The sequence below is a fragment of the Oryctolagus cuniculus genome, chromosome 6 (genome assembly GCF_964237555.1).
Source record: "Oryctolagus cuniculus chromosome 6, mOryCun1.1, whole genome shotgun sequence".
NCBI classification, from domain to species: domain Eukaryota; kingdom Metazoa; phylum Chordata; class Mammalia; order Lagomorpha; family Leporidae; genus Oryctolagus; species Oryctolagus cuniculus.
In genome coordinates, this window is record NC_091437.1 from 77249243 (window position 1) to 77272939 (window position 23697).

At 40.8% G+C, this 23697-nt stretch overlaps 1 protein-coding gene across 6 annotated transcripts in view; it reads right to left on the reverse strand.

The window, feature by feature from the left end:
* Positions 1 to 19451: 19451 nt before the first annotated feature.
* Positions 19452 to 23697, reverse strand: part of RB1CC1 (RB1 inducible coiled-coil 1) — a 102621-nt gene continuing 98375 nt past the window's right edge. For 3 of the 6 annotated variants that reach the window (XR_011389989.1, XM_051843730.2, XM_051843729.2), the window contains 2 exons: positions 22049 to 22119; positions 19452 to 20957 (listed from right to left, as the gene is read on the reverse strand). Coding sequence is in view for 4 of the 6 variants with exons in the window: in XM_051843730.2 (XP_051699690.1) it covers positions 20880 to 20957; positions 22049 to 22119 (149 nt within the window). In the remaining 2 variants the exon portion in view is untranslated. Of the gene's footprint in view, positions 20958 to 22048; positions 22144 to 23697 lie in introns of those variants that run through there. The other 3 variants (XM_051843732.2, XM_051843731.2, XR_011389988.1) reach the window with 2 other exon arrangements.

The following is a 23697-nucleotide window of genomic DNA, read 5'->3' on the forward strand; positions in this document are numbered from 1 at the left end:
ATGAGTTTAGGTGCCACTTGGGACAATTGCACCCCACATTAGAATGCTGATTTGAATCCCATCTACTCCACTTCTAATCCAGCTGGGGCCACTGATACTGATATGGGAGACCTGAGTGATGTTCCTGTCTCCTGGATTGGCTTCAGCCTGGCCCAGCCCCAGCCATTGCAGCCATTCAGGGAGTGAAACAGCAGATGGAAGATCTCTGTCTCTGTCTCTCTGTCTCTCTGCCTTTCAAATAAATAAATAATTTTTTAAGGCCATCCTTTTGCTACTGGATTACAGTGGTTACTTTGTAGTGAATCAGGTGACTGTACTTGGGCAGGTCTATTTCTGGCTCTGTTTTCTACTTTCCTTGTGATCATAACCCAGCACTGGATTTGCAAAGCCAGAAATAGTAATTTCCCAAGATGCTATTTTTAGGTTGTGACAGGAATTTCTTTGTCTTGATGGAGTTCTTTTGATTCCTTCCCCTGACTGACTTTTCATACCTTTATAAGGACAAAGATGTCAGCGAGCTCCAGGCCATGCAGTGGCAGGGTCAAACTCAGACATTGTTTGCCGTAAGTTCTATTACACCTACTTTGTTTCATAGAAGCAGTTTAATAATTCAAAATTTATTGTGTTCATTAATTCAACACCCAGAAAGGGAGGTGAAATTATACAATCAGGAGACTTTTTTGCTTTATTTATAATTAATTTTCTGTGTTCTTCACCATTGGTATATATGAACAGCTATGAAAAATATTTTACAAATGGTTTGTGATCTCAGAAAGAAACAGTGCTACAATCTGGGATTCTGATTTTTCCTTTTCTTATTTTTTGATAAATAAAATATTACATATAAATTTCATATTTAATAAAAAACTGTTTATTTGCGAAGCAAAAGAGATGTCATCCACTAATTCACTCCCCCAGTGGCTGAAAAGGTAGCAGCCAGAATGCAGTCCAGGCCTCACACACAGTAGCCAGTATCCAATCACAGGAGCCACCACTGCTGCCTCCCAGGGTCTGCATTGGCAGGAAACTGGAAACTGGAATTGGGAGCCAGAGCTGGATACAAAACCCAGGCACTCCAATATGGCACATGGGCATCATAACCAACACCTTAACTGCTAGGCTAAATGCCTGCCCCATGATTTTATCTTTAATTTTAGCATTCAATGATTATATTTATGCAGTGTTGTACTTGCAATTTACAATATTTTAAGTAGAAAAGTACATTTGTAACTCACTTGTGAATGAAAACATTAACTACAAGAAGAAATATCCACATACATTTTGGCTGCGATACCTTTATGAAATGATTCTTCAAAAACTGCCAACTAAAAGAAATCCTGGCTTGTGTATTAATCAGTTTTTCCGAGCAGTGGAACTAGTATGCCTAATTCAATCTCTACAAGTATTTGGTTCACTGAACATTCAATGCCTTATGAAAATTTATAAATTCCATCTCAGGCTGTACCTGGCTCCCTTAAAGACAAACATGTCAAGCAGTATGTGCAGCTTGACTTGTGAAATTATGGATTTCTTTGTTTTCTCATCCCTGGCTTCACCCCTACTTCCTCAAGATGGTAAAGGATCCCTTCTAAGGTCCTACTGTTGATAAATGACAGCTGTTAAAAGGTAGCCTTTTGAATCATTTATGTGAAGAAGTTTCTGTGTAGAAAATAAACTTTGAATAAGTGTGCATTGTTTAAGAGAAGCCAATTTGGGCTATTCATGACTGTGAAAAAACCTAGTTTGTTTGCATTCACAATATATGAAAGACCAAAAAGGAATATTAAAAAATATGTATTTATTTATTTGAAAAGCAGAGAGAGAGAGAGAGAGAATGAATCTTCCATGAAGTGGTTCACTCCCCAAATGCCTACAACGGCCAGGTGGAAGTCAGGAGCCAAGAACTCCATCCAAGTCTCCCACATGGGTGGCAGGGCCCCAAACACTTGGGCCTACTCTGCTGCCTTCCAAGGTAGGTTAGCAGGAAGCTGGATTGGAAGCAGAGTAGCTAGGATGTACACCAGCACTCCGGTATGGGATGCCAGCATATACATTTCTGGTCAGGATCTCTCTATGAAGACAATAGTTTGTGAAGATAAGCCAAAATGAACTAAAGGATATAGTCTTCAACTCTTCAACCTTCAATGGCTTGTTTTGTAATTTTTCAGCTTCACAATGGTGTGAAAGTGGTATGTATTCAATGGAAATCATACTTCTAATTATTAACTAGGTCCCATCCTTTCTTAATATGTTCCCAGGCAGCTCTAGGATCACTGAGAAAACAGTCCATGTTACAGTGTGCTGTATTGCCAGTGCTTTTTCAATATTGTTTTGGAGTTTTACATCCCATTGCCCACACAACACCTATCCGTGGGATATTGTTTTATTTTAAATTGTCTGTCACATGATTTTGCCCAATGTAAGTGTTGGAGACATTTAAGGTAGGCTAGGTTATGAGGTCTGCTAGGTGTATTAAAGGCTACATATTTTTGATTTATAATGTTTTCAAATTACTGGTATGTAACCCAGTTATAAGTCACAGAGCATTTGTATTTATGGAATAAGTGATAGCACTGATGACATGCCTAACTCAATTATTTTTGAAGCATGTCCACTGATTTAAGGAACAATTGGGAAACATTTTTGAAATGCTTCAAGATGGTTAACAAACTTGTCTCATTTGGAAAGGAGAAAATAAAATTTTGCCCATACCTTAATCTACCTACTATATAATTTTCTAAAATCTTTAATTCCTATGGGAATCAGAGAAGGACTATACATCATGTTTTCCTTGAAAATTATAATTTTAGAGAAAAACAAAGTTGTGGAAATAGAGTTGTCTCAGAAGATTAAAATAACGATCAGGAACAGGCATTTGCCTAGTGAAATCAGAGTGCCTGGGTTCAAGTCCTGGTTCTGTTCCCAATTCCAGCTTCTTGCTAGTGTGGAGCCTGAGATGCAGCTGCGATAGTTCAAATAGTTGGGTCCCTGCCACCCATGTAGGAGACCTGGATTGAGTTCCTGGCTCCTGGCATTTTGGGTATTTGGGAAGTGAACTATCAGATGAGAATTCTGTCTCTCAAATAATTTCAAACAAAGAAAATAAAGATCAAAATGAATAAAGCTATAAAATATTTGATATAATTATTTTCAATATGAAATATAGATGCTAGTGAGTACTGTTATATTAACATTCATTTTGGAATGAAAAGTTAATATTTTATTTGTGCTTGTCATTTTTTAACAATGAAGACAAGCTTTATCCCAAAGAAAGATGGAAGGGAGCAGAGGTGTTGCTTAGTGTCTGTCTGTATCCTAAAATACATAAGTGCCATTTGTTACATGTCTGAGAATGCTGTGATTCAATTTTGTGGGATTGGGTGATGGGGAAGGAGCTGATATATCTTTTTGTGAAAAGAAACATAATAAAAATATTGATACAAGAAGCCTAGAAGACTACCCTGCCAAAAGCATGTAGCCTTTTGAAATCTCTAGGAATGTGTTAATATTTGTACAACACTGTAAAAAATTGTATTAAAGCTTTTTTTATTTAAAAGGCAAAGTGACAGGGGAGTCTCTCTCTCTCTCTCTCTCACACACACACACACACACACACACACAGAGAGAGAGATACATATTATCTCCCATTCACTGTTCAATTCCCCAAATGCCTGCCAATAGCTAGACCTGTTCCAGGGGTGGAGCCAGGAGCCAGAGATCCAATCCAGGTCTCCCTTTAGTGGCAGGAACCAAATTAATTCTGCCTTCATCACTGCCTCCCAAGTTCTGCATTGGTAGGAAACTGGAGCAGCAGCCAGAAATGGAATCCAGGTAGTCCAGTGTTACTTTAACTTCCAGGCTAAACACCCATTCCTTGTACAGTACTTTTTTCACATCACCTTCTTTCTTTCTGTCATCATAATAAACTATGGAAAATATTTCTGACAGATGGAAAACTGAGGCTAAAATAAGTTATATAGGTTAACCAGCTATTTATTTTAGATTCAGCATTTTATTTAATCCAGTTCTATAGCCTAAAAACATTCTGCCCTTTATGAGAGTGCTAGAGTGTATTTTTTTTTATTTATTTATTTTTACAGGCAGAGTGGACAGTGAGAGAGACAGAGAGAAAGGTGGTCTTCCTTTTGCCGTTGGTTCACCCTCCAGTGGCCGCCACGGCCGGTGCACCGCGCTGATCTGAAGGCAGGAGCCAGGTGCTTATCCTGGTCTCCCATGCGGGTTCAGGGCCCAAGCACTTGGGCCATCTTCCACTGCACTCCCGGGCCACAGCAGAGAGCTGGCCTGGAAGAGGGGCAACCGGGACAGAATCTGGTGTCCCGACCGGGACTAGAACCTGGTGTGGCAGCGCCGCAAGGCGGAGGATTAGCCTAGTGAGCTGCGGCGCCGGCTAGAGTGTATTATATCTACAACTCTAGGTGGTAGGATCTGCATAAGACGTTGGAACTTCCCAGAGGAAACAAGTTCTGAAGATACGTAAAGACTTGTCAAATAAATAATGTCCAACTCAAGTATTTCTGAAGTTCAACTTCATTGATGATGTGGAGCTACTGGTAACTTGGGGAAAGTATCAAATTCCTACCATGAACACAAACTAGTGGACTGCAGGCCCCAGACACAGGCGACTTCAATGCTGTCCTGAGGGCCCAGTCACCAATGTATTTTCTAAACATTAGGCTTCAACACAGTTGTGTGACCTACTGGTTAAATGTTAGTGGTCCACTATCTTGGAAACAGTTCAAGTTTTCCTTAAAGCAAAAGGTGTATTTCTTTCAAATCCAAAGGCTAAATTCAGAGAGGATGACAATGATCAGCTTTGTGAACCCAAGTACCTTGGGTGCTAACCCAGGTGTGAACTACTTCCTGTAGCAAGGTGCTCCATTATCAAAGGAGGCTTATAGCAGAAAACAGTTTGTACATGGTCTGATCAGTGGTATTGTCTCTAGGCATGGTGAGCTGTCTCTTCTCATATTAACATATGGAACTGCTATTGAACACCCCTAAACTGAGTGCAGAATCTCAAAACCAGGTTCACTTGCCTGATGCACAGCAAGTCAATCGTTGATACCAGGGTGGTGGAAAAAGCAAGTGTTTATGGCAAAGCTCAGGGTAAAGAGGTAACTAATGTTCAATACCTAGGCTCTCTGAGGCTCTAACTTGTGGATGAATAGGGCATGCCCAGCTCATGTGTGAGCCTCAGGTTGGTCTTCAGCTCACCTGGCTTTTGACTGATCAGTAACAGAACACCTTTTTTTTTTTTTTTTTTTTAAGATGTTATCATAGCAAGGGGTGAGGGGTGAGAGTGCTTCAGCTGTCTGGTGCCTATGGGCCAGATTGGTTATCACTTTGTTTTGAACAGGGCTTGAAGTTCCTGAAAAACATCTCAACTAAAGTCTATCACTAGGATGACAGCTATGGGGGTGATAATGAATTTCAAGGCCTACACTTTGGTGTTCTGCCTCTGAGTTGTTCCCAAACTTCCCAGAACAGAAGCTAACACTGACATGTCAACCATGTCATTTGTGTGGCATTTGTGCTCATCCCTAAGAACTGAGTTAATCTTTACAGAAGAGCTGTTGGCTAAAATACTGGGGCCCCATAAAGTCTACAACAAAGGCTTTCAGGGGAGGCAGCATTGTGGCATAGCAGGTAAAGCTGCTGCCTGTAATGCTGGCATCCCATTTGGGTGCCAATTCAAGTCCCAGCTGCTCCACTTCCAATCCATCTCCCTTGGGCCCCTGTACCCACATGGGAGACCCAGATAAAGCCCCTGGCTCTGGCCTGGACCAGCAGCAGCCTTTGTGGCCATCTGGGAAGTGAACCAGGAGATGGAAGCCCTCTCTCTCTGTCTCTCCCTATCTAACTCTACCTTTCAAATAAATCAATAAATTAAAAAAATAAAAAAGCTATTAGGGATGGGGATCACTTATACAACTGCTCCAGGAAGCAGTTCTGATTAGCACCTACCATCCAAGTTTGTTACTACAGTAACTCTGATTATTTTCCCAGCAACTTTGAAAAGAACTCAAGACAATAATAGCACACAAAATATTTTTAATGAGTGGATACTCTATAATTACAGTAAACTTCCATTTTGCAATATATGCATTTTTTCTTGGCCCTCTTAATCAAAATAAAACTTTTGGATTTTACTGCTACATAGCACACAGAATCATTCAGATCTCATTCTTTACTGAAGATTTCCTGAATCTCATCTAATCATTGACTTTTAGTGAAATGTTCTGTAATTAATTAAAAGTTAGAAATACTAAGGCAGTGAGGCAGGTTATTTCAATAGTCAAAATTACTAAGTTTTTAGAAGTTATGTAAATAACCTGGGTTACTTCCAATTCGAGGATGATTTACTCTAATGAAAGTTGAAGAGCAGGGCCAGCACTGTGGCATAGCAGGTGAAGCCATCGCCCACAGTGCTGGTATCTCATAGGGGCACCAGTTGGAGTCCTGGATGCTCCACTTCTGATCCAGCCCTCTGCTATGGCCTGGGAAAGCAGTGGAAGATGGCCCAAGTCTTTGGGACCCTGCACCTGCGTGGGAGGAAGCTCCTGGCTCTGGATTGGCCCAGTTCCAGCCATTTCGGCCATCTGGGGAGTAAACCAGCAGATGGAAGATCTCTCTCACTCTCTCTCTCTCTCTGCCTCTCTGTAGCTCTGCCTTTCAAATAAATCAATAAATCATTAAAAAAAAAAAAAAGCTAAAGAGAACACATTCAAGGAATCAGGCACCCATTACTTCTTGAGTAAAATCAGCAGTTTTAAAAAAAAACACATGTGGCCGGCGCCGCGGCTCACTAGGCTAATCCTCTGCCTTGCGGCGCGGCACACTGGGTTCTAGTCCCGGTCGGGGCGCCGGATTCTTTCCCGGTTGCCCCTCTTCCAGGCCAGCTCTCTGCTGTAGCCCGGGAGTGCAGTGGAGGATGGCCCAAGTCCTTGGGCCCTGCACCCCATGGGAGACCAGGAGTAGCACCTGGCTCCTGCCTTCGGATCAGCGTGGTACGCTGGCCACAGCGCGCCAGCCGTGGCGGCCATTGGAGGGTGAACCAACGGCAAAAGGAAGACTTTTCTCTCTGTCTCTCTCACTATCCACTCTGCCTGTCAAAAAGAAAAAAAAAAAAAGTGTTACCTGGAAAAATGTGTAAGAGACTATGGATATGTGGTTAGGATTTTTAAGACAATGAGCGGTTCCAACTAAGACAATGAAGACATAGCTGCAGTCTCAAGGAGACAGGACTAGAATGGAGTAATATAACAAAACTAACATCTAAGCCACAGAAAAAGCAGTAACAGAACAAAGCTGAGAACAGTGGCCTTAGACCAGGAATTCTGGGAAGCGGGGACAGGGAGAATGTGAAAGTATGTAAACATAAATTCTGCACAGGTATAAATCAGCAAGGATGCTGTCTCGGCTCTCAATGAACCTCAAGCATGAGCAAGGAAACATCTACTGTGCCTTAAGTAGGGAGCTTTCCATCCTAGGCATGGTACAAAGAGTGATTAATGACCCCATCACATGCCTCTCCCTGCACATTGTGGGAATGTGGTACACCTCCTTAATAAAATTTTAGCTATTACCAGGCACTCTAATTGCCAATGAGGTATCCTTTGATTTTCAATGTGACTGATAACCACACGTAACTCCCTGATGTTAAAACCTGACTCAGTGCAGGTACCCATCCTGTAAGAAAAGGTATAAAACCTATGACAAAGCTCAGACTTGTGGAACAGCCAGTTCAGGGAACTCAACAATCCAGCACACTGGACCACCACTGTGATCTTAAACTTTAACCCTGGCTCTGATCTCCAGCTCTCTAGGGAACTTTACCAGCAATTCTGGAGAAAGAGTTTGTCTATTAGGATTTCTGCTGGCAATTATCATTTCAAAGGAGTTATCTTTTTTGTTGTTCCCATCCTCTTTGATATGGCCTTCATTTACATAAAAACATGGAAAAATTAGCACTGTGGATTCATGAATGTTTTTCTAATTTCAGGAAATATGGTATTTAGAAGACACAGCAGGACTGATATAACCGGAAAGTGCTTAGTATTTCAAATAATAGGGTGAGAGATATGCTCTGAGAATAGTTTGGTTTTGGCATTTCAGTTATTATCTACACGCCTCTACCCACCTCCTATCCTATTGCTCTAAAACCAGTTCTTGGTTTGAGATCTCACCTATCTTAAATGAGCATATTTGAAAACTTTTTTTTTTTTTAATTTATTTGACAGATAGAGTTAGACAGTGAGAGAGAGAGAGATACAGAGAGAAAGGTCTTCCTTCTATTGGTTTACCCCCCAAATGGCATCCACGGCTGGAGCTACACCAATCCGAAGCCAGGAGCCAGGTACCTCCTCCTGGTCTCCCATGCGGGTGCAGTGGCCCAAGAACTTGGGCCATCCTCCACTGCCTTCCCAGACCACGGCAGAGAGCTGCACTGGAAGAGGAGCAGCTGGGACTAGAACCCAGCGCCATATGGGATGCTGGTGCTACAGGTGGAGGATTAGCCAAATGAGCCACAGTGCTGGCCCCCATTTGACAACTCTTAAGAGTAAATGGCAGGCCGGCGCCGCGGCTCACTAGGCTAATCCTCTGCCTTGCGGCGCCGGCACACCGGGTTCTAGTCCCAGTCGGGGCTCCGGATTCTGTCCCGGTTGCCCCTCTTCCAGGCCAGCTCTCTGCTGTGGCCCAGGAGTGCAGTGGAGGATGGCCCAAGTACTTGGGCCCTGCACCTGCATGGGAGACCAGGAGAAGCACCTGGCTCCTGGCTTCAGATCAGCGCGGTGCGCCGGCTGCAGTGCGCCGACCTCGGCGGCCTCTGGAGGGTGAACCAACGGCAAAGGACCTTTCTCTCTCTCTTCTCACTGTCCACTCTGCCTGTCAAATAAATAAATAAATAAATAAAAAAGAGTAAATGGCAAGTTGGCTAATAAAACTAAAATGATGAGGGTACTTCAAAAAGCCTGTGTAAAATGGACATTAAACTTCATTTTGGTGCAAAAATATCTGAAATCTATGCAGATTTTTATTGCTTGAAAAGCTTTGTGATGTTTTAAGGTGAGCACAATTGCTCAGTCTGCACAGGTTAATGTGGAAGTCCCTTGGGAAATGCAGTATCAAGTCCCAGGGCAGGCAGTTGACTTCTGTCAACTACTGCTAGTCCAGGTGGGAAGACCCCTACCCGAGTGATGACAGAATTCTGGTATAGAACAGCATTTATTAATGTTGCCGTTTATTTAACAGAATGGTGTTATTTGTAAAGCACCTCACAATATTTTATATTATGCACAATTGCTTTCAGTGCTAATTATTAATAAGAACCTTCTGATAAAGGTTCAGAAAATCCAATGGCTACAAGGTTGAAAGCAGAAGTCCCACACTCAAGCTTTCTTGTACTCATTGATGCTATGTGGAGTATGAGGAATATTCATGAAAATGTGTTATTTCCAAAAATGATATAATTAAATGTATAGTGGCATGAAAATAGGAGGAAAGAAATAGATTTCCATGGCAGCCTGTTTTAAAGGTGGCATGCTGACACCTCCTCAGGTGGGCTGGCTGCAGGGAAAAGCTTGTAACACGTGATTACAAAAACTGCAGAGAATGGAGGCACTGTCCATGCTTGTATGATAGGCTCTGAATACTTCTGGACAACTGAAGAATTCATTTTTTAAGAAATATAAGCAATTCATATCAGAAGCCTAGGCTGGTTAAGGAGACATCCACCGGGAGAACAGAATTCCAAGATTGCAAATGACACCTCTGTTAAATACTCACTTAGTTAATAGCACTACTATGAGTACTGGAGGAATCAACTGGTAGTCTATCGAAAGCAGTCTAAGGAAACATATTCCAACATCACTGGAATTACTGACTGTCACAAGGTTCTTTTCTGTCAGATTCCACAAAACTAGAGACAGCATTCTGAAACAAAATGTAACATTTGTACAAATAACTCTTTGAGAGCTACTGAAGGTGTCAGAAACTACTAAATTGTCCACAATAAAGTCTGGTGACAGTACAGTTGGAGGGATTTCTGCCTCTAGGAAGCCTGGTATCCTGTTCTTGAAGAAAAGGGTGACACTGGATATAAACCATTTGAAAGGCACACTGTCTGACTAGGGCCATGGAAACTGGATATATCCAAGCAACCCTGGGTACAGTCTTCCGTGACAAATACAAGTATTATTGCTTTGATTAGAGGGGTGCATGAAGGACTACACTTGCATTTTATTATCTTGAGCCTTGCAGTTTGTTTCCAACATTAGAACTGTCACTGCCATCAAGCGTTAGGGCAGGAGTGAAGCAGGTGGAACTCACCCTAAATGGTCTCCGAGTCTGAGACACCTAAGGAGTATGTAAACTAAATAGCTTAGTGCTGACTGTTCAGTCTCATTACCACTATGTTAAGAATTGTTTGAAAGAATTTCTAGCTTACTCATAAAGATGATAAATTACACAAAGTATTTTTAAAAATTGGCCAAAGACAGCTTGTTTATGTCCTAAGAGCATGACTAACATAAGAGCTATCAATTAGTGAACATTAATAACAGTTTTAGTTCCTTCTTACTTATCACTAATAAGTAAAATAGGTAAAAATTAGATTATAAAGTAAACATTACTAAGTTTGGTTGGCTTTAGACACTGCTGAACCCCATCCTTTCTTTTCTAGAAATGTTCAAGGATTTACAAATCTGTTTCTAAATCTTAAAACGCAAACCAATTTTAGAACTACAAAAAGAAATGTGGTGGTTTTAAAATGACCCCTGACCCCAACCCTTTTCACAGCTACTCCCACCCTCGGAATCTGAGTCTGAGTTGGCTCTGCGATTCACTTTGAACAAAAGAATGTGGGAGAAGTAATGTGACTTCCAAGCCCAACTGTTGCAGCTACTTTCCCTGCAACATCATTTTGACAGAGGCTACACAAGCAATCAAGGCATTCCCAAAGTAGCTCTGGCTAAGGTGCCCCGAGTTGATTACTACAGCCACATGAGCCAACACTTGGTTGCTATCTGAAGCCACAAAGTGTGGCAATAATCAGTTTATACAACTTATGTCTGATACAGTAATAGGTACCAACAGTGAGATGATACCATAACAAAAACATGGAACGTACGGCAGAAAAGAATAGTAATCAAACTATTGGCAGTTTAGTAAAGGCTGAAAAAAGGAAAGAAACTGCTATTGGAAGCTGAAAAGTTGGGGACTCATGTCTTGTGGTAGCAAAGCAATTTGCCAAACTATCGAAGTTTTATAATGCTGGCTAAAAAGTGTCCAGGAAATACTGAAGGTGTCAACTGGATTATTTTAGCACAAGAGAGATAGTGGGGCTGGTGCTGTGGCATAGCAGGTAAAGTCACCATCTGTAGTGCTGTGGGCGCCAGTTCCAGTCCTGGCTGCTCCACTTCTGATCCAGCTCTCTCCTATGGCTTGGGAAAGCAGTGGAAGATGGCCTAAGTCCATGGGCCCCTGCATCTGCATGGGGGACCTGGAGGAAGCTCCTGGCTTCTGCCTTCAGATAGGCCCAGCTCCAGCTCTTGCGGCCATTTGGGGAGTGAACTAGCGGATGGAAGCCACCCCCTCCCCCCACCACGCACGCCTCTGCCTAAGTCTACCTTTCAAATAAATAAATAAATCTTAAAAAAATTTTAAAAAGATACCAAATAACCAAATAGAAAACTTTTGTTTTAAAAAAATATTTTATTTGAGAAGTAGAGTTACAGTGAGAGGGAGAAACAGAGAGAAAAGTCTTCTGTCCGCTGGTTCACTCCCCAATGGCTGCATGGTCGGAACTATGCCAATCCGAAGCCAGAAGCTTCTTCCCGGTCTCCTATGTGGTTGCAGGGGCCCAAGGACCTGGACCATCCCCTACTGCTTTCCCAGGCCACAGAAGAGAGCTGGACTGTAAGAGGAGCAGCCAGGTCTAGAACCAGCGCCCATATGGGATGCCGGCACCAAAGGTGGAGGATTAACCCACTGCGCCACAGTGCCGGCCCTAAGAAACTTTAGTCTGCAACAATAAATTATCAAAAATAAAAGAAACTTAGGAGCTGCTTAGTTGGACCTAGTCTTTTCATTAAGGTGAAGTTTCAGAGAAATAGTCACATCAAGGCTGTATTATCTGCTTTGTTAAAACTTTAGGCTTCAAGTCAGTACCTAGGAGATCCTCTTAGCAAGACAAATTGGCTCCTAAGAATCTTAATGGTGTTTCCCCATAGCATTCTACCACTTAAAAAAAAAAAAAATTCTGTGTGAGAGGCCACCGCTATGGCACAGCAGTTAACGCCCTAGCCTGAAGCGCCAGCATCCTATATGGGTGCCGGTTCAAGACCCACTGCTCCACTTCCAATCTAGCTCTCTGCCATGGCCTGGGAAAGCAGTGGAAGATGGCCCAAGTCCTTGGGTCCCTGTACCAGCATGGGAGACCTGGAGGAGGCTCCTAGCTCCTGGCTCTGGAGCGGCGCAGCTCCGGCTGTTGCAGCCAGTTAGGGAGCGAACCAACTGATAGAAGACCCGTGTGTGTATGTGTGTAACTCTTTCAAATAAATAAATCTTAAAAAGAAATCTGTGTGAATTATGAGTTAGCTGTCAAAGGTATAGACAACTTTAGTGGGTCTGATAGGAAATCCAAAGCTTTTAAAGGACTGCACTTTGTTGAATGCTTATGCACAAAGACATTTCAAAATGAAATAGGCCTCTAGGTCTCCAACTTTGAACAAGCAGAAAATAACAAATCCACTGCAGGAGCCCACCTGCCCACCTGAAAGCACTAAGACAAATGCTTCTAATTTCTTGTAAATGTGTATCTTTTAGTCCCTTTGAGTTCTCATGGGTCCGGGCTTCAAAATAATATGAGCTACCATAACCACTGAAATAAATTAAGCTAGATTTTTCCTCCTAATTGGAAGCATGCTAGAAGTTTCCATGTTAGATGTCAAGGGTGATCAATTTAACTTCCAGCTCAGATCCTAATTCTGAGATACTAGTCAATTTACTTACCCAAGTCTATTTTATCTTTCAAAGGGTTAGGTCATTAGTGATGTCACAGAAAATTGCTGATTAGGAATCTCAATGCGTTCTTTAATCATTGATGCAAAAGTTCTGAACAAAATACTATCAAATAGAATTCAACAGCATATTAAAAAAATTATACACCAAGACCAAGTAGGATCTTTTATTCCCACAATGAAAGTATTTTTTTTTTTTTTAAGATTTATTTGTCTGAAAGAGTTACACACAGAGAGAAGGAAAGGCAGAGAGAGAGAGAGAGAGAGAGAGAGAGAGAGAGAGAGAGAGAGAGAGAGAGAGTGTCTTCCATCCACTGGTGCACTCCCCAATTGGCCGCAACAGCCGGAGCTGTGCTGATCCGAAGCCAGGGGCCAGGAGCTTCTTCTGGTTCTCCCACATAGGTGCAGGGGCCCAAAGACTTGGGCCTTCTTCTGCTGCTTTCCCAGGCCATAGCAGAGTGCTGGATCAGAAACAGAGCAGCCGGGACTCGAACCGTGCCCATGTGGGATGCCAACACTGCAAGTGGCAGTTTCCCCCCTACACCACAATGCAGGTCAGAGAGAGAGCATGGTTTAACATACAAAAAATTCAGTACACAATATTAATAGGATAATGGAAATAACCCACGTGACCATCCCAGCTGAGGTAGGCCAAACATTTAACTAAATTCATCTTTTTATGTCAATTAAAAACAGGAACTAGGGGGGCCGGTTAGTTAGTGGTGCTAGGGGTTACTGGATATTTGCATGCAAAGCAAGGCAGTCGGACCTTTAGTTCTCACTATATATAAAAATTCACTCAAAATTGAACCAAAGTCTCACAGCAAATACTGTAATATTCTTAGAAGAAAACCTATGGGTAAAATATTTATGACTTTGGATTTGGCAATGACTTTTGTGTTGTTAAAGCACAATGACAGGGAAATAGAGTTCTTTCATATGATGGATGCTAGTTCATACCTCAAGTGGCTGCCAACAACCAGGATTGGGCCAGGCTGAAGCCGGGAGCCAGTAACTCCATCTGAGTCCCCCACATAGTTGGCAGGGACCCAACCACTTGAGGCATCTTCCACAGCTTTTCCAATGTGCATTAGTAGGAAGCTGGATCAGAAGTGAAACAGCTGGGGGCCGACATGGTACGGCAGCTCCCTGCTAATGCATGAAGGAAAACAGCAGAAGATAGCCAAAATCCTTGGGTCCCTGCACCCACGTGGGAGACCTAGATGAAATTCCTAGTTTTGGTTCAGCCCAGCCCTGACGGTCATAGCCATCTGGGGAGTGAACCAACAGGTGGATGCTCTCTCTTTCTCTGTGCCTCACTTTCAAATAAATATATCTTAAAAAAAAAAAAAAATAGAACAGCTGGGACTTGAACAATGGTGGCCAATAGCAATGACTTACAACACTATATAGGACTTTATAAAATGGAGAAATCTGAAAAACATCATGCTGAGTGAAATAAGCCAGTCCCAAAGGGACAAATATATGTTCTGAGAACTGAGTTCCTAATAGGAAACCTGTAGAAATGAAACTGACATTATGAGAAGCAATGACTTGATCAGCCCTTGTCCTGTCAAGGAACAGCTTACTATTTTATTGAGTCTTTTCCTTTCCTACTTAATACCATTGGTGGAACTCTTTACTTAACACATAATTATTCTTAGGTGTTTAAACTCAACTGAAACTTGATTCCTGTTAAAAACAAGAATGGGAATAAGTGAGGGAGGAGATGTACACATTCCCTCAGACTTACCCTTAAAGGTAAACCTAAAAACCTGCCATGGGACTCTACATCCCCATTAAGTTGGCAGATACCAATGACATCTTACTAAAGTTATCAGTTTAAGTTCATAACTGATCATAAAGATAGGATTAAGTATCAAAGGGATCACATAATTAAGACCAAGTGTCTGCTAATAATAATTGATAAGAATTAAAAAGGACAGAATGATCTAACGTGGGAAGCAGGACACAAAGCAGACTCATAGAATGGCAAATGCCCTAATCAGCACTCTGGCCTCAGAATCAGCCATTAAGTCATTCAGATCTGGCTAAAAAGCCCATGAGAGCACTTCAGGCATGGAAAGCCAAGACATTGTGGCAAAAAACGACCTACATGAAAGATCTCTATGAGATCCTGGTGGAAAGGTGCCATCAAAGGAGGTACCTTTCTCTGAAGGGAGGAGAAAACTTTGACTATGGCCTTGCCTAAATAATGTTGGAGTTTGTGGACTCAAGAATCTTCCACAGCCTTGCCAGCTCATGACAAGAGCCCTGGGTGATCACTGATGTCATAAATAAGAGTGTCAACTGTTAAATCAACAACAGGACAGGAGTCACTGTGTACCTACTCCCCATCTAGGACCTCTGCCATCACTGTACTATGTTGTACCATGAGAATTAAAGGTAAAACTAGTCTTCAAACAGTACTGTGTGTCTGTGTAGGTGCAATCTGTTGAAATCTTAGTATATACTAAGTTGATCTGTATATAATTAAAAATGAATCTTTATGAAGAATGGGATGGGAGAGGGAGCAGGAGGTGGAATGGTTTGAGGGTGGGAGGGTGGGTATGGGGGAAAGAACTGCTACAATCCAAAAGTTGTGCTTATGAAATTTATATTTATTAAATAAAAGCTTTCTATTAAAAAACACTTCTTTGTATCAAAGGAGATTATAGAAAAGACAAAACCTATAGAATGAGAAAAATACAAGTAAATCGTATCTGTACAGTATCCAGAATGCATGAAGAACTCTTAGAACTAGATGGTAAAAAAAAAAAAAAAAAAAAAAAAATCTCAATTTAAAAAATGGGAAGAGGGGCCAGTGTTGTCACACAGCAAGATGAGCTGCCATATGCAATGCCAGCATCCCATAATGGAGTACTGGTTCAAGTCCCAGATACTCTGCTTCCAATCCAGCATGCCTGGGAAAGCTGAAGATGTTCCAGGCACTCATACCATGTGGGAGACCTGAAAGGAGCTCCACCTTCCTGGCTTCAGCCTCCACCAGCCCTGGCCATTGGAGCCACTTAGGGACTGAACCAGCAGATGGAAGATCTCATCAACTGCCTGTCAAAAAATAATCTTTTTAAATGAGCAAAGAAATTAAACGATATCCCTTTCTGCAATGAAGATACAAAATGGTCCACAAGTGTGTTAAACACCCATGAGGATTGCCCTGTGTGTGTGTATGCATGAAAATAGTGTTAGCAAGGACACAGATCAACTGTTAACTCTCAGAAAGGTAAACAGAATTAATTATGTCACAGTAATTCCTCTCTTAGGATATAATCTAAGGAAATGAAAACAGGCATACACACACAGTAACACGGAAGCACTGTACCTAAGGCCACAAGGTGAAAACAATCCAAATATCCATTAACAGACAAATGGGCAAAATATAGCATATATATTTTACATGCATTTAACCATAAAAAGAATTAAGGGTTAACATTACTTTCAAATTGGTAACTTTATTTCAATTCTATGCAAAAAAAAAAAAAAAAAAGAAAAAATTAGGGCCTGGTATTGTGGTGTAGCAGATTAAGCTGCTGCTTCCAACAGCCTACTGGAGTGCCAGCTTGAGCCCTGGCTGTTTCGCTTCTGATCCAGCTTCCCACTAATGTTCCTGCACGGATGATGACAGCCCAAGCAGCTTGTCCCCTGCACACATATGGGAGACTCAGATGGAGTTCTAGGCTTCTAATCTTGCCCTGGCCCAGTCCTGGCTGTTGTGGCCATTTGGGGAGTGGTCCAGTGGATGAGGACTAAAATTAACTAACGAGGGAGAAAAAAACCCTTAGTGCAGGAGATTACATCCAAGGACTGACTGTTCACACAGAAGAAGGTCCAGTGAAGGACTTGGCATAAGGCCATGAGTAAAACAGTCGTCAAGGATGTTTTCCTCTGTAGAAACAGAACTCCATCTGTTTGTAGTGCAAGACAAGGCGGCCGGGTCTTGACTGATAAATCCCCTAGAGACAGACCTTACAAGTAAGCACGAAGGCCTTCGACTTTGCTGTTTCCTTAATCTGCTGACTATGGTGTTTCACACTATAGAAGGAATGCTGAGAAATAAAGCTTTTGGCAATCTCTCTAAGAGTTGTCCTTGTCCTGTGTTTTCCAGAGAGAAGTCTCGCAGGTCCCGGGGGTCTAGAGCCCCCACACCTTAGGAGGCATTAAAGGAGCAGAAAACTTTTAAGAAAACACTGACTTGCATTTTTAGAGATTTGAAAAATAATGAATTTACAGAACTCCTAAAAGGTGATCAGCATTCTTGAAAGTTAAAACTATAACTGCCAACTTAAAAAATTCAATGAAGGAGCTAGTATTGTGGCACAGCAGGTAAAGCCACCACCTGCGGTGCCAGCATCCCATATGGGTGCTGGTTCGAGTCCTGGCTGCTCCACTTCCAATCCAGCTCTCTGCTACGGCCTGGGAAAGCAGCAGAAGATGGCCCAAGAACTTGGGCCCCTGCGTCCATGTGGGAAACCTAGAAGCTCCTGGAGGAGCTTTGGATTGGTGCAGCTTCAGCTGTTGTGGCCAACTGGGGAGTGAATCAGATGAAAGACCTCTCTCTCCCTCCCTGCCTCTCCATCTCTGTATAACTCTGACTTTCAAATAAACAAATAAATCTTTACAAAAAGTCAATGAAATGGTTAATGAAAAAAAAAAAAACACTGGAGAAAATCCCAGGAACAATTAGAGATGATGTAAGTAAAATGGAGACCTAAAATGTGCAACACCCAGTAAGTGAAGGACAATTTAAAAAAAAAAAATGTCCTTACAGCTGTGTGACACGCATCTCTGGGCTGCCTAGAAGCAAAAATAGCTGGAGTTGGGAACTGTGTTTTCTAATACCAGAACTAAAAAGAAAGAAGTTCCTAAAAGTTCCTATGGAGCCTCAGAATGAGACAGGGAACAGAAAATTTGTAAAAAAGCAAGAGATGGAATGATATGATTATTATATATTACAGAAATAAGAGAGCAGAGCCAGCCCCCCAAAACTTGTATCTATATGCAACTATCAATCAAGTGTGACCCTATTACACTTAAGGGACTCAGAAAATTTCTGATTCTTTCCTAAGAAATTACTTGACCATAAACTCTAGCAAGAGAGAAGAGAACCCACAAAGCAATGGCTTTCTAAAAAATATTAAAAGCAGTCCTAATATTGTAAGTAGACATAGAGAGTAACCAGATGTGAGACGAGCTAATGGTTCCAAAAGAGTTTTCAGAGAAAAATGTGAATTCAAAAAATAAAACACAGAAAAGGATTTGAAAATGTTAATGCTATGACAATTACAAGATAATTGCACAAGGTAAAACATGGAAAGATCTTCAAAGGAAAATGCATAGGCTATCCATGAAACAAAGTGTAATCACAGTCAGAACTTGGCTTGGCAGTCATTTGGAGTCATGATAATGTGAATCTGAATGAACAACCTGGAAAATAACATTACACAGACAATAACTGAGGAAGTAAAAGTAGGAGAAAATTCAATCTTCACTTAAGACATGTTCATCGGGTCATCAAAGAAGTAGGTACCTTTCTCTGAAGGGAGGAGGGAACTTCCACTTTAACTAGGGCCTTGTCTAAATAAGATCTGAGTTGGGGAACTCAAGAGACTTCCATGGCCTTGGCAGCTCATGACAAGAGCCTAGGGTGATAACTGATGTTATAAATAAGAGTTTCAATTGTTAAATCAACAACGGGAGTCACTGTGCACCTACTCCCCACGTAGGATCTCTGTCCTTAATGTGTTGTACTATGCGAATTAACAGTAAAACTACTATTCAAACAGTATTCTACACTTTGTGGGTCTGTGTGGGTGCAGTCTGTTGAAATCTTTACTTAGTATACACTAAGTTGATCTTCTGTATATAAAGATAATTGAAAATGAATCTTGATGAAGAATGGGATGGGAGAAGGTGTGGGAGATGGGATGGTTGTGGGTGGGAGGGAGGTTGTGGAGGGAAAAGCCGCTATAATCCAAAAGTTGTACGTTGGAAATTTATATTTATTAAATAAAAGTTGAAAAAAAATACAAAAAAAAGACATGTTCATGCTAAAGCTTACAGCACACTGACAGTCACTAACCAAACTAAGATGTCATTTGATGAGTGGAAAGTTTCAAGTTTCATTTCTCTTTTTAACTAAGAAAGTAGTTCAGTTTTTTAATTGATTTTATAGGTGCACATGAACACTGACAGGATGGATACAAAATATGTCCTAAGAAAAACTACAATGAGAACATTCAACTTTAAAGAGTAACATTAATGTGATGAAGATTTGACATCAAGTGTCACAACCCACTTCAATTCCATGGTACGATGACCATGTATTAAATCTGAGAGGGAGCAATGGAGTCAAAACGGCCTAAATGGAAGATTCATTTGGAAGCAACCAAATCTGCTTATATAAAGTAATTTATTATCTTAATATTCACTGCATAAAAATGCCATAGAAGGACTGAATAGAAACATGTGGAATCATTTGTTCATTTATTCATTAATATGTTGTCAAATTCAGTTTTCTATACACTATGTTTATTCCATTTTTGTACTAGTAGATACATATATTAAAAAAATATTTAACTTATTATTATGAAGAAATTAAATATTTTTGAATCACTTTATTATTTGCTAGCAACAAAACTGAAACAAGTCTCATCCAATTCAATAAACCCATTTAAATACCTTGTTCAATGACAATGTCTCTGAATATCTAGTTTACACATTTCTATTCTACACAACACTGTTTTACCCTGTTACATGGTATACAGTTAAACATTTCCATAATAAACAAGTTTCTCTTTGATATTATTCAGAACAATTTCTTCATACTCCCCAGCAATCACTCAAATATATTAAAAATGTATCCTCCTTTAAAAGGCACACACATTTACAGGTTCAAATCTTTATTGTTTTAAAATTGTTCAGATCTTTTACAATACAATATTTTGTTATTTAAATGACCTCTAAATGGTTAATGTACAATGAATATCTTTTTCTGAAACTCAACCATGAAATATGATTTCATCAATTTGATTATTCTAAACAGAGTCATAGGATGTTGGGAAGGTTTGAGTGCTGCATTTCAAACAGTCAACGGCACAGACTCTTCCCTTTAGAACCCACATGATGGATCTGTTGAAAGTGCTTTTGAAGATTGCTGATAAACTATGGCTGATCTTAAAATCAGTCAATCAAATTAGAGGGTTTTTTGTTTGAAATATCAAAGGGCATTTAAAAAAATAAATGAAAGAATTTGCTTTAGTCATCTACAGAGGCAAACTCAAAATTATGATTATCTGCATGCAATAACACTCCTTTTTAAATAGTATTGAAGAATTTACACATTTTATAAAGAATGTGTTAATGAGTGCAAGTATTCCGATACTGATTTCACAAAAGGACAAATGCTGGTAATAATAACTAACATTTAACACACCTAAGTTCAAGCTAATGTATATTTGACAGGCAATTAATATGGCTAATCATCAGCCACATAATGCACAGGGGATGCCCTTTGAGAAAATGAACTAATTTGGTCCACAAGTCTAGAGTTATCTGGGTTTTTTTCTCTCTCTCCAAAAAAAAAAAAAAAAAAAAAAAAAAAAAGGCAGAAACAAAACCACTGTAATTCAGGCAAGGGCTTTGATGAATTTATTGTTCCTATAATATAGCCAGTTAAAAAGAAATGATGTACACCAATGAAGTATCTTGTCAGGTGACTTCTGTATAAAAAGATGGCCTGCTGTGTTTGGAGTGATTAATGAGCACTGCCAGACAAATCAGCAAAATGTCATAGTACATATATTAATTTTTTCCATTAAGTTATACTTTCTTATTCCACGACACAGCTTTCACTCGGTAAAACTTTGTTCCCAAAGGAACTTTAAATCTATTTTGTGCCTAAGAGGAAAGAAAGAGGGGGACGTGGTGTTACTTGATTAAACCAAATTACAGAGATATCCTCCTATCATACTACTCACTTCCAGAATATATTTGGGGGAATGGATGGGCATCTTTATCAAACCACACAAGATTTGTCCCTGTCCAACTGAGACTACAACTAATGATAGAAGCCAAAGTTGGTGGCCAAGTCTACGAAGTGAGCCATGTCACTATTTTAAATATCAAAGAATCCTCACTACTATACTTCAACTTGTATTAAGAGTTTTATGGGCCAGAGCTGGGCTCACTAGGCTAATCCTCCACCTAGCAGCACCGGCACACCGGGTTCTAGTTCCGGTCGGGGCGCCGGATTCTTTCCCGGTTGCCGCTCTTCCAGGCCAGCTCTCTGCTGTGGCCTGGGAGTGCAGTGGAGGATGGCCCAAGTGCTTGGGCCCTGCACCCCATGGGAGACCAGGAGAAGCACCTGGCTCCTGCCTTCGGATCAGCGCGGTGCGCCAGCCGCAGCGCACCAGCCGTGGCGGCCACTGGAGGGTGAACCAACGGAAAAAGGAAGACCTTTCTCTCTGTCTCTCTCTCTATCCACTCTGCCTGTCAAAAAAAAAAAAAAAAAAAAAAAGAGTTTTATAAAACTGAAAATCACACTGAGTAAAGAGGGCACCTCAGTAAGTTTCACCAATTCTTCAGGAATATTGGTGATGTTACTAGCAGGTCCATTTCAAAAAACCAAATACTTGAAACTACCTTTTTTCAATGGGAAGTACAGTACAAAATAGAAAACACTGACTCTACAAATAGCTTTTGCCTTTGTCATCAGTTATGCAAGATACTTCTTTTGCACAGAAGTTACACTAATAATAAAGAACAGAAACTATGTAGTTGTTTTCCTATATATAGGTTAATGAATTGTTGATAAACTATCCAAAGAAAAACAAATAATTATTAAAATTACTAGTTCAAACTCTGGTTAAATTTAAGCTTTAACCCAAATGAACTAAAGGCCAAGAACAGCACTAGAATAAATTCTCTATAAAGCAGTGTAAGAATCTTCTTTACAATTCATAGGCTATATCACATGATGTAGTTCTTACCTTTTTGGCTTGACAATATTCCTTCTCCATTACTTTTCCAAGTACCCAGGGTCTTCTAGATGCACCTGAAGCTAATTAATCAAGCTGTTAAATTTCTTTTTTGAAAGTACAGTTATAATTATTTATGAGAATAATTTTAATGTCAAAACATACTAACGGAGCACTGAAATGCTTAATGATTTATAAAACTGAATTCATGTTGCTTTTCACCAGTAGTACATGGTTTTTATTATTTGTTAACTAAATGCACAGAGCACATCATTTCTTCAAAGAACTAATTATAGTTCAGGAAAAACCAGTAATGTAAGTACAAATCATAAACAAATATATCTGGAAGTTCTAAGCTAACTCAACAGTGCCATCTACTGAAAGAGCTAACAAAGTTAACCTTTTCAGTTTCTGAAAGCCGACAAAACATATTTACAAAAATCAAAGCAAAACACTGATTTAGAGGGACAGCACTTTTAACCAAGTCCTTAAAGGCACACACGCACACCAGAATAGCTGGCAAGGTAACGTAAACATAGTTGGTGCCCAATAAATAACAAGGGTAAAGAACTAAATAAATTCTAGATGGGCAGTGCTTTGTGAGAAGGGGAGAGGAACAATACTGGAGAACATAGAATGAGAAGGCTAGTTCTCAGAGCCAATGCGATATAAGCTAAAAGATGAATACTCATTCCCCTTTAAATTAAAAGTAAAGATGATTTTTAAAACATCCAGTCAATAAATTCTTCTCTTTTAGCTAAAACTGTTTAGATTCCCAACAAAAGTCCTAACAGATTTTTATTCCACTAAAAACAATTTTCCAGAGCACAGACTGTAGCACAGAAGATTAAGCTACCACTTGTGATGCCAGCATCCCATACTGGTATGTTGATTGGAGTCCCAACTGCTCTGCTTCCAATCTAGCTCCCTGCCAATGTGCTTGAGGAGGCAGCAGAGAATGGCTGAAGTATCTGGGTCCCTGCCACTCACGTGGGAGAACTGGGTAGAATTTTAAGCTCCTGTCTTGGCCACTGGGGAATGAGCCAGCAGATGGAAGATCTCTATGTCTATCTGTCTCTATGTAACTCCGCCATTCAAAGAAAAACAAAATTGCCAAGGCATACATGAAAGTTATCCTGAATAAATTACCAGAAATGAACTGATTATATAAGCATATTGTCATGTGACAGAAAAATAAAAGACCCTGGACAGTAGGAGGTAAAAAATACTCTGGGGGCCGGCACTGTGTGTAATGGGTTAAGCCTCCAACTGTGACATTGGCCATCCCAGATGGGAGCTGGTTTTAGTCCCAGCTGCTCCACTTCTGATCCAGCTCCATGCTGATGGACCTGGGGAAAGCAGTGTTAGATGACTTAAGTGTTTGAGCCCCTGCACCCATGTGGGAGACAGGGATGAAGTTCCTGGCTTTGGCCTGGCCCAGCACTAGCATTGTGGCCCTTTGGGAAGAAAACCAGAGGATGGAAGATCTCTCTCCATATCTCTCCCTCTCTGTAACTCTGCCTTTCAAATACATAAAATAAATCTTTTTAAGGAAGGAAGGAAGGAAGGAAGGGAGGGAGGGAGGGAGGGAGGGAGGGAGGGAGGGAGGGAGGGAGGAGAGAGGGAGGAAGGAGGGAGGCTCTGAAGAGTAAAATAGCACT